Source organism: Ovis aries, chromosome 6 (assembly GCF_016772045.2).
Source record: "Ovis aries strain OAR_USU_Benz2616 breed Rambouillet chromosome 6, ARS-UI_Ramb_v3.0, whole genome shotgun sequence".
NCBI lineage: Eukaryota > Metazoa > Chordata > Mammalia > Artiodactyla > Bovidae > Ovis > Ovis aries.
Genome location: NC_056059.1, coordinates 72,669,387 through 72,681,513, shown reverse-complemented (window position 1 = coordinate 72,681,513; position 12,127 = coordinate 72,669,387). Strand labels below are relative to the sequence as shown.

Sequence of the window (12,127 nt, the reverse complement as noted above, 5' to 3'; positions counted from 1 at the left end):
AACATCGCAGCTCAAAAGCATTAATTCTTTGGCGTTCAGCCTTCTTTGTGGTCCGGCTCTCACATCCGTACATGACTGCTGGAAAAACCATAGCTTTGACTAAGCCTATTAGTTTCAAGAGCACATATAATTATTTGATATTTGTATATACTGCAAAATGATCACCACAATATGTCTACTTAACGTCCAAGGATTTTCTTCTTTTCAACATGAAAAACTTCCATGGAGCTAAACAACAGCAACTGATTTAAAGAAGCTTTGTTCTGGCTATGCAAAAATCAGTCTGATTCCTGGGCTATGATTTTCTTTTCCTTAAGAGTTACTTTGCAGAAATAGGAGGCAAGCCGCAGCTGTGGTCTGCCATTTCCCATGCAGTTCTTACAACTTGCTGCTGCAGGAAGAGGCTTTGAAACAGCCTTTTTTCAGCTAACTTCTTACATTTGTTTCAGTAATGTAGATGCTGAAGAACCCCAGCCTGCCAGCCTTATCTGTGACCCTGAGGTGCTGCCTAAAACCATAACAATATTGTTAATCAGCTATACCCCAATACAGAGTAAAAAGTTGGGGAAAAAAAAAAAAAGAACCACTCCATGTGTATCAAACCTATGGAGACGAGTTTTTTTTTTTTTAAAGCAATGAAGTTGTAGGAGTTTTTAAACATATTTTAGAGATTAACCCCTTACCAGATTAACCCCTTTTCAGATACACAGTTTACAAATATTTTCTTCCATTCTCTAGATTGCCTTTTTACACAGCTGATTATTTCTTTTGCTGCGCAGAAGCATTTGAGGCTGAGCTAGTCCCACTTGTTTATTTTTGTTTTATCTTTCTGGAATGAAAATTCATGCCTGGAAGGCTACAGTCCATGGGGTCACAAAGAGTTGGACATGACTGAGCTACTAACACTTATACCTTATATTACCTGGTGAACCCATACTATTTCTGTGATTTTAATTTAGAGCCTTGCTACTGAAAGTGGTGGGGTTCACACACTCAGTAGATAGCATGTGAGGGGCTAAATTGTGTCTACCCCCTGCCAAGACCTTAGAATGTGACCAAATTTGGAGGTAGGGTCTTTAAAGAGATACATTAAAATGAGGTCATTAGTGTAGGCCCTAATCCTATATGACTGGTGTCCTTTTAAGAAGGAGTTTGGACACACGTGCACAGAGGGGAGACTTGTGAAGGTACAGGGAGAAAGAAGGCTGCTGTCTGTAAGGCAAGGAGTGAGGCCTCAGAAGAAACCAACCCTGTTGATACCTTGATCTTGGACTTCTAGACTCCAGAACTGTGAGAAAATAAATTTCTGTTGTTTAGGTCTCCAGGTCTGTGATCCTTTGTTATGGCAGCCCTCAGAAACTAATACGTAGCAGTAACATCACCTGGGAGCATTTTAGAAGTACTCATTTTCAAGCCCCAACTCAGACATGCTGAATCAGGATCTCTGGGGAGTGAAACCCTGAATCTGTGTTTTAGTAAGTCCTCCGAGTGATACCGGTGCAACTGAAGTTTAAGTAGCACGGATCTGGAGTCGTGTTTCTCAAGTTGTGCGTTAGCCATCACCTGGGCAACTTTGGTAAAAGAGCAGTGCCTGGGCCTCACCATAACATTCTGGTTCAGCTGGTTGAGGGTCGAATGGGCAGCAGCTGCAAGGGCAGACCCAGTTTAGATATTTTCTAAAGCTGCCCTGTTGACTCTAAGGGACTGCCTGGGCTGAGCTCCCCAGGTCTAGAGCCTGTTGTCATGGTTTGGAAACCTGCAGAAGAGACGACTGAGTGTAGGTACTTTGGGTAAACTGAGGCAGCTTACTAACCTCCTAACATAAGAGGCCTCATCAGTAGTGTGATTTCAAGAGCAAGACTAGAAATGATGACCCATCCCTCTTCTACCTGCAAATCCTCAGTTCCTCTCTATGACTTGGTGAGATGGTTAGTTTAATGTATCAACTTGATGGAGGTGTCCAGACCAAACATTATTTCTAGGTGTGTCTGTGAGGATGTTTCCAGATGAGATTAACCTTTAAATTGGTGGACTCAGTAGATGGCCCTCCTCCACGTGGTTGAGCTTCATCCGATCCATTGGGTGTCTGAGTAGAAAAAAAGCAGAAACGGGTGGAATTTGCCCCTTTTCCCCTTGCCTAGTTGCTAGAGCTCAGACATCTCAACTCATCATCTCAAGTCCCCAGACTGAGATTTATATCCTCAGCTCCCCTGGATCTCAGGCCTTCAGACTCCAACTGAATTACTTCACCAACTTGGCTGGGTCTCCAGCTTGCAGATAGCAGATCGTGGGTCTTCTCAGCCTCCATAACCTTGTGAGCCAATTCCTCATGATAAACTCCATTTAGATAGATAGATATGAAGAAAGAAGAAGGAAGGAAGGAACAAAGAAAGGAAGAAAGAAAGATTTCTTTCTGTTTCTGTTTCCCTGGAGAAATTTGAACAAGCACAAACACCAAGGAGGTAACAGCATCTTACTAGATGGGACCAGCCTGACACCAGATTGAAAGGGGGAAATTCAGGGGTTCTGGACCTAGCGTTATTGTCCTTAGTCTTACATGGACTGGGGATGTGCAAGGGTCCTTCAGAACAGCTTAAGGATGTACGGGGCCATTTCTCTGAGGGCTTAGTAAAGCTTATATTCTAAGCTTCCAGGATTCCTGCTTAGGATTTTATAAACTCCAAGGTGTAAATACCTGATTAGATTTGGTGAGCCCTTTCTTCCTGTGTTTGCATTTTAAAAAGGGATAAAGTCTTTAGGTCATGAGAAACAATTCTGGAGGTGAAATCACTTTATGTACTAGCAAACTGGCAGGAGAAATGCGGGCTGGAGTGGAAAATAATGCTACTAATGGTAACTAATTACTGAGTATTTCTGCCAGCCAATGCAGGAGATGTAAAAGATGTGAGTTCAATCCCTGGGTTAGGAAGATTCCCTGGGGACGGGCTTGGCAACTCACTCCAGTGTTCTTGCCTGGAGAATCCCATGGACAGAGAAGCCTGGTGGGCTATAGTCCATGGGGTCGTAAAGAGTTGGACACGACTGAAACGACTTAGCACTCTCAAGACTATACGTCGAGCACCTCATCCATTGTCTCATTTAATCCTCATAACAATACTGGAAGTAAATCGGGAGAACTTGAACCTAAACCATCTGTACCCACACAGTTCACTGTCTATATTAACATTACTTTCACCACTGCCTCCAGTAATATGCTTTAGGAAACTCTTGCCCAGGCAGATGAAGTTACACACAATTTTTGCTACTGTCCTGAAAGTACACTGCGGGTCTCATCAATTCTCAAAGTTTCCTTTAGAAACCCTCGCCCTGCTGTGTCTGTTAAGCCCTTGCTCAATCCTAAACAAGCCCCAAACCTATAAATATCCCACCACTGCCCTCTCTTCAAGAGATGCTGCTAAGACTCTGTCGAGGAAGGGATCGCCCTGATCTCAGTGAGTTATAAACTCAGCTTTGCTTTGCCCACCAGTTCCTTGGTGGTGCCCTGTGGAGCAGCATTTGACAGCACCATGCGCAGGCTCTTCTGTCCATGGGATTTCCCAGGCAAGAATACTGGAGTAGGTTGCCATTTCCTTCTCCAGCAGATCTTCCTGATCAGGCATCAAACCCACGTCTCCTGCATCTCCTGCATTGGCAGGAGGATTCTTTACCACTGTGCCATCTGGGAAGCTCCAACTTGCCAATCATGGGTCACTTAAAAATCACAGAGGAGCCAGAAATTAAAATGGATGGCTGTCTGATGTACGCCATGCTTTAAGCTCTGCTGAAGCCAAGACTGTGGTGCTTTTAAACTATACAAGCCCCAGGACACTCCTGCCTGCTGAGACATTACAGAAAAGGCAGTGTGTTACCTAGAGTCTATTACTGCTTTCCTTTGATGCCTATCTGCCCAAGCCTCAGCCACCCTTGCCCATTCACAGAGCACTGCCCGCCCACCGCCATCGTGTCCCTGGCATCCTAGGGTGAACTCACTTCCCACTTCACACTGAAGACCAGTAGCTTCTTTCTCCACCCCCCTCACCCCCCCCACCCCCCCACAGTCCAGTTTCTCTGTCTCCAGTCTGCTGCCAGCCCTGTCTTGCAATGCAAACTAGGAAGTCTAACGTCCTGGAAATTCCAGCAGACCACGCCTTGGCAACAGACAGCAGGCAGGAGATGCCTGCAGCAATGGGTGGGGAAGCTTTCCGATCTGGCAGCACCTCCCAGATGGAGATGAAAACCCAACACAAACTGTGGAAGAACATGTACCTTCGGGCTCCCTCTCCTTACTACCTGGGCCGCGTCTCTGCTGTTAAGAGTGGTCACAGGCCAGGACCTCCTCAGATAGGTCCTTAGGAAGCAAAATCCTCTGGGGGAAATTAGGTAAGGTGGAGGGCTCAGCTTTGTCAGTGACCAGTACACTCCTCTGCCTCAATTCATGCAGCTTTTTACCGACCCACCAGGAGCCACTTAAGTTCAGGTCTGCTACAGGTTAGATCACACATGTCAGCGAAGGGACTTACAACAGCTAGTTGAGGGAGAAGTGTGTGCTCACTCATTTAGCAGACCCGAACCAAGGACTTGCTCACAAACTGGAAATCAGCCCACTGCAATCAGCAACCCCTGCGGCCCTCCCTACCCACCGCAGCTTCAGTCTCTTGCTCCACCGGCTTACTAGCTGTTTGCTCACTATTGCTGAATAACAAATCAACCCCAAACAGGAACTTTAAACAATAACCATTTTGTTTTCTGACAATTCTGTGAATTGGCTGAGCAGTCTTTCTGTTTGTCTTGCAGGATCGATCATGTGAATGCATTCAGCAGAGGGTGAGCTGGCTGCCGGGATGGGACCTCTCTTTCCAGGAGGTCTCTCAAGGGTTTCTCTTCACGCTGTTCCAGAGCAGTGATCTAAGAAAGCAAGAGCAGAAGCTACAAGGTTTCCTGGGGCCTTGGAAGTCCTTCAGTGTCACTTCTGCCACCTTCTGTCAGTCTAAGCAAGTCACAGGGACCCTAGACTCAAGGCATGGGGGGGTGAGGGGGGGTGGACTACACTTCTTGATAGGGGTATTGTGTTTTCACTGGGGGTACAACGAGGAAGTGACTCCATTATCCACAAAGATGTGGGAAGCTTCTTAATATTCACTATTAATAATGACTAAGCAGACAAAGCCTACTTACCATGTACTGGATACTGTGCTAAGCACTTCACAACAACCCAGTGATAAACATTATCTCCCAATGCTCCTGTTTCCATGTGGAGAAGGAGAATTCCCCAGAGAAGAATTCCCTCACTTTTGCCCTCACCCATCGCTATTTCCTCCTTCCTATGGGAGCAGTGACTCCTCTGCTGGTGAACCTAGAAGAAGGAGTGCATTTCTTCTTCCTTGAGATCTCAGAGCCGTAAGCAGAGTGTGGTCTGTCTGCTCTGGGGGCAGGTGTGCCTGGAGGAGGGGTATTTAGAAATCCAATTGGTTCACTAAAATCACATTCTCCAAACAGCTTTATCAGCTGTAAAGGAGTTATATTGAACTCCATTTGTCTGGATTTCTCAATTGTTTCTGAACTAAGGCAAGGAAAGGACAGGTATAATTTATTGGAGACTGTCAAATCTCAACAGCACACACTATTAGCTGCTTTTCATTGAGAAGTAATTTGTACAAGGTTGCACAGTTAATACTCTGTGAAGCCTCACTCCGGAGCCAACAACCTTGAACAGAAACAGCACTGCCTTCAACCCCTCTCTCCTAGATTGCAGGAAGCCATGTAACATTAATGCTCCAATTTTCCTTCCTTCAACCAAATCCAGGTTAACAAACAAAAGTCAACTTCTTCTCTGTTCCCACTTGTTCGTCACTTCTTCAGAGTCAAGCCGTTGCAACCCAGGGGTCAACAGAGGCATCCTGACCTTGGAAAATTCAATTAGAGTTGACTCGAAACCCTTTCCCACCAGAAGTGTTGTGAAAGTTCTAAGTCTCGCTCGTTCCCCTGGATTTGGGGTAGGAACACCAGTTTATCTCGTTTATTTCTAGTGGGTTGTTACTCTGCCATCCTATTTCCACTAAATTATAAAATATTTTACCATCTTGTGTGTGCTATTTCTCCCCTACACCAGCCATGGAATACGGACAAATTATCTTGACTTCCCCACTTAAATAGCCCTAACACCAACTGTGTGGGAGGCAAGCAGATCAGGCTGGTGGCGTGCAGTGTTGGGGGAGTTTTATGCTGCTCAGGCCTCTCAAGCCTCTGTTGAGACCTGCTGAGACCTGTCCATCCCTGCTCCCCTTGGACTTTCCACTTTATTATGTAAAACTTCAAGCATGTCTAATAGAAGAGAGACTATTACAATGAACCCTATGCTTCCATCTCCTAATTTCAACAATCACCAACTCACAACCAAGAGTTGTTTCATCTATACTCTCATCCACTCCCATTGGGATTATTGCAAAGCAAACTCTAGACAGGGCTTCCCAAGTGGCACTAGTGGTAAAGAACTCGCCTGCCAGTGCAGGAGACATAAGAGGTGCGGGTTTGATCCCTGGTTCGGGAAGATCCCCTGGAGAAGGGCATGGAAACTCACTCCAGTACTCTTGCCTGGAGAATCCCATGGACAGAGGAGCCTAGCGGGCTACAGTCCATAGGGTTGCAAGGAATTGAACACGACTGAATCAACCTAGCACACACACACAAACTCTAGATATCACTTTGTTCACAAATGTCTCAGCTTCCATCTCTAAAAGAACTGCTTTTAAAAGCGTGACCAGAACTGCCCTGGTGGCCTAGTGATTAAGAATCTGCCTGCCAATGCAGGGCACACAGGTTCAAGCCCTGGTTCGGGGAAATTCCATCTGCCTCAGAGCAACTAAAGTTTATGCACTGTAACTACTGGAGCCCACGGGCCCTAGAGCCCATGCTCCGCAACAAGAGAAGCCACCACAGTGAGAAGCCTGCACACCACAACTCGAGAGTAGCCCCTGCTCACCACAACTAGAGAAAGACCACAAGCAGCAACAAAGACCCAGCACAGCTAAAAAATAATATTTTTTAAAAAGCTTTTAAAAGCATAATCACCATATCAATACCCTCCTAAACATAATCAACAGCACTTCTGCAATACCAGCAAGTACCAAAGCAGGATTCCTCATTTCCTGGTCCTACCTCTCACCAACCCCCAGTCCCAACCACAGCTAACTGAGATGACCTGCACGTGTGTATCTCTGGGAGCTGTCAGGTCTCTACGCTGCCACACAGACCCAAGGACTACCTACCTGAACACAGTGCACTGCCCCACCCGGCACAGCAGGCTCAGTACCTACAGCCCCCAATACTTTTAGGAACTTACGAAGATGGTTTAGCCCTTTTTTTTGACCACGTGGCATGAGGTATCTTAGTTCCCCGACCAGAGATGGAACCCATTCCCCCTGCAGTGGAAGTACAGGGTCCTAACCACTGGACTGCCAGGGAATTCCCTATTGAGATATTTCATTTTATTTAAAATTTTTATTTTTTACTTTATTTTACTTTACAATACTGTATTGGTTTTGCCATACATTGACATGAATCCACCACGGGTGGGTTTAGCCCTTTTTATATGAAAAGGAAAAAAAATGAACTTTTAGTTTAAAAAAAAGTCTTAATATAAAATACTGATATATTCATCTTTATTTTAATACAGTCATAAAATATAATTTTAATATGGTTTAACTAAGTTTACCTAATGAGAACTTTCAATTAAGCTTTCATCTTAAAACCAGAGGAGTGAAAGACGGACTATCATCAGAGGTAGAATAAAACAGTTTTAACCTTTATCCTGTGTCCTGAGAAATTTCAGAACTTTCTGAACTAGTGGCTTAAAAAAAAAAAGTTATTTGATAGTTTTGGTAGACTATGAATAGTCTCATTGATGCCATTTTCCAAAATGGACGATATTAACTTACCCAAATTTCACAAATCTAATAATTATATTATCTACCTTTCTGCTAATAAGGAGCTGAAAATCACTCCAAGGCTTAACAGAGACAGTTAATACACCCAGCTGGGAATAAAAGCTGCAGAAAGGTGACCATTTGCAGCTATTACACTTGACAGCTGAAAGGGGTGAGAAGACATTTGAGCTTCTTAGCAAAATTATTATAACTTTTGGTAGTTAATCATAAGCCTCTGTATAATTCCTCAATGATCTTATTTAATAACTGCTTCTTTAAAGGATTTAGGAAACTTTCAGTTTATACACAAACACATAATAAAGACAGGCACACATACATATGAACATACACACACATCCACTCCAGGGAGCAAGTAAAAACAAATTCAGATTAAAGTACTGATATCAGAAACCAAGCAGAAGAGCGCACAGACAAGCTGTCAATCTCCTGGGGTAGTGGTGGAGGTGATGACGGTAGCAGCTGTTATTTTTTGGTTTCCTGCTATGATTAGGCATGATGCCAGAAATTTTATTTGCTGAGGGGGCTCGCCACATTTGAACATTACATTCATTAAGCTCTAAGATTCTTGTGCGCAAGTCAAAGGAGGAAACAGGTAAAAAGTGAAAACTTAGGGATTTAAAGACAGAACTGGAATTTGTGGCAAGATACAATCTGCCAAAAAGGAGTTTGAATGTCACAGACTTTCACCTTTCTTACTGAATTTTCATAGATATCCTTGAATAGATGTTTCTTTATTTGCTGTTTGTCTTAAGGGTCATTTCCAGAAACCTTAATTTTTGTTTTATTTGGCTATGCCCGGTCTTAGTTGTGGCATGCAGGATCTTCCATCTTCACTGAGACATTCAAACTCTTTAGTTGCAGCATGTGGGATCTAGTTCCCTGACCAGGGATGGAACCCAGTCCCCTTGCATTGGGAGCATGAAGTCTTGGCCACTGAACCACCAGGGAATTCCCCATATTTCATTTAAACCAATAAACCTAGCTTTCTTTTCCTTCTATCTAAAAAAAAAAAAACAAAAACAAACAAACAAAAACCCCCAAAATCAAACCAAAACAAAAAACAACCAAAACTACTACATGGTATTACCTCTCCATGACACTAGTTATTAGCTTAACATAAAGGCTTTAGAGATAGAGCTCAATCATCTGTAAAACTGGTTTCCAAACAAGCTAATTTTCATGCAAATCTAGATAAGCCATGAAAGTTAGTTTACTCCATAAAATACTAATCCACGGAGATAATAAAACAAATTAAATTAAAAAAATTCTGGGTGGATGCAATTTGACAAAGCATTATAGCAATTACCAAATGCCTACTTTCTGTCACTCATGATAAATGACATTGAGCATGAGAAAAGGAAGAGGCTGGTGGAGACGGAATCATTTAAAGTAACCCATTTCCTATGGAAACATGAGGCAGCACTATTTTTGGGGGGCAGCACTGCCTTCACCATTGGCTGCATGACATTTGCTGCTGCTGCTGCTAAGTCGCTTCAGTCCTGTCTGACTCTGTGTGACTCCATAGACGGAAGCCCACCAGGCTCCCCCTGGGATTCTCCCTGGGATTCTCCAGGCAAGAACACTGGAATGGGTTGCCATTTCCTTCTCCAATGCATGAAAGTGAAAAGTGAAAGTGAAGTCACTCAGTCGTGTCCGACTAGTAGCGACCCCATGGACTGCAGCCTGCCAGGCTCCTCTGTCCATGGGGTTTTCCAGCCAAGAGTACTGCAGTGGGCTGGCATCGCCTTCTCCGGCATGACATTTATGCTTCTGCAAAATGGAGACCAAAACACTCCACTGCAGCAACTCCAAGAAGAACCAAAAGACTCCATTACCTTATTCCCCAAGACTCAGTCCTCTTTTGAGCTACAAAAGCTACCCAAGGCTCCCTTCTGCTTCCAGTTGTGGTGATAAATATATAGTAGTAAGACATAAAGTCTACTGGTTTAATCAAATATTTTGAGAAATGAAAAGCTATCATCTAGAACACTGCTTCATAACATTTTTCAGGGCATGAATTATTTTCAGACTATGATAAGAACCATGGATGTGGACTTCACTGGTGGTCTGGTGATAAAGAGTCCAATGACCAGTGCAGGTGACATGGTTCATTCCCTAGTCTGAGAAGATTTCACATGCTGCCAGAGAAACTAAGCCCACACAGCACAATTACAGAGCCGGAGCGCTGCAGCTAGAGAAAGACCACAAGCAGCAAGAAGACCCAGCACAGCCAAAGAAAGAAGCATGGGTGCTATTCCCAGCAAACTGACATGCATGCAATTGTACATGAACTCATAGAAGATTTATGGACCCTGCAAAGGCTGTCTTCAGACTCTAGGTTAAAAAATTCTGATCCAGAGTAAGCAGAAATTACCAAGTTTATCAATAATTTGATTTTAATATATAACTATATTTTTAATAAAATTATACTTCAATTTGGAGCTGAAAGTTGCAATTTGATTTATAACTCTATGGCAATATAATCTAGGCATATAAACTCTGGATCTCAATGTTCTTGCTTGTAAACTGAAGATGATAATAATTATCTCATAAGGTTACTGTATTTCCTTTGATACGTATCTAGTGTAGCACTTATCACAAAAATATTTAATACATGTTCATTTACTCATTCAAAAAAATATAGTAACCTGTTTCCTAAATTTCATCTACAGATTATAGAAAGCATTTTGACTTATCCACAAAGGCTTCACCGTTTTTCAGTGTTACTTCTCAGTAATGAGGGGGCAATGGAAAAGTAACACGGAGAATGATTTCAGTCTTCAGGATTTATTTGAGAAGACAGTGAGATGCGATCAGCTACTGGAGAACATAGATTGCACTGGGAAAAGAAAAGCAAAACCAGCAAATATATGGAGGTTTTGATTTTTCAGGTCCGCCAGAGCAATGAGACCGCTGAGATATGCATGGGGAGAGAAATAAGGATAGTAAGGCGGGCATTCGTTTTCTCTTTAAAGCATGCTAGAATCCCCGGACCTGCTGAAGACATGATTGCAGGTAACAGCAGCAGTGGTGTTCCCTAGAGGTCCAGGGTGTATTGAGGGGGTGGAGGCTGCAAACTGACAGCAAGAGACTAGGGAACTGTGGCTTTCTGTTTTTAATGAGTAATAGGTTCTGCCAACTCCTGGATCCTCGGAGAACACTGTGTTTTCAAGGCAGCTGGCTTGACTTTAAAGACTTCTGGATCATAATAGACAATATGCATAGGAGTCCTGAAATGGAAAAAAAGATTCAACTTGAAATAGGATGAAAGGGAAAGAGAACTAACACTCCTCAGGCATCCACTATATGTTGGGCACTGTGATATTATCCCATTTTGATTTTCATAAGCATCTCATAAAACAGGTATCATTGACTTCCACTATACAGATAAGGAGATGAAGGTTCAGGCAAGTCGTAAGAATGACCTGTGGTCAAATCTAGATGTGTGTCAGATTCCAAAGCCTTTCCTCTTTCCATAGAAAACAAATGCTGGAAATTCCTCAATAATTTGGCAGTGTTAAAACAAAGCCAGACAGTTCACTAGTGAACTTCAAGAAATTATGTTTTTTTGAAGTTTCCATCCTTAACCACCAAATAAGAATTTTGCTACCAGGACAGAATCTTGAGTACCTGATCTTACTCTTCCCTTTCCTCGGTCAGTGTACAGAGAATGACTGTCATTTCATTTGATGTTTAACTTTTTTTTTTAAGAAAAACTTATTGCAAAATTTTAAAATATTTTATTATGTAAGATTGAATATATTTCCTATTCCCTGAGCTCAAGACTACTACAACTTTTTCAATTATGTTTTCTTGATGGTGCTAGAAAAAGGGGATCAAGTATTATCCCTTGAAGGTAACAAAATGAATTGAGGTTCAGGCAAGTTGAGAAGTCTTCTGAAAAATGAACAGGAATTAGAGGCAAGTTTTTCTTTGTTGAATATTTTTTCTGATTTATTTGAAATAGTTCATACATGCACATGATGCAAAAACATTGAAAAATTACAAAAGTCTATTTAGGGAAAAATAAGTCTTCTTCCCATCCTAGCTCCCTAGGCCTCCAAAGTAACCATTGTTACCAGCTTATTATGTACTCTGAGATAATATAAGTGGGGCTTCTCCCACGGCTCAGCCCTTAAAGAATCTGCCTGCAATGTAGGAAACTGTAACAATTATGTTTCTGT

The 12,127-nt window shown here is 42.8% G+C and overlaps 1 protein-coding gene across 1 annotated transcript in view; it reads right to left on the bottom strand.

Annotated features, from left to right (window-relative positions):
• Positions 1-11,058: 11,058 nt before the first annotated feature.
• The window catches only part of SPMAP2L (sperm microtubule associated protein 2 like), a 41,705-nt gene continuing 40,636 nt past the window's right edge, over positions 11,059-12,127 (bottom strand). Inside the window, exon 11 of the mRNA XM_027970744.3 lies at positions 11,059-11,173. Within this exon, the coding sequence (XP_027826545.1) occupies positions 11,059-11,173 (115 nt within the window). The remainder of the gene's footprint in view (positions 11,174-12,127) is intronic.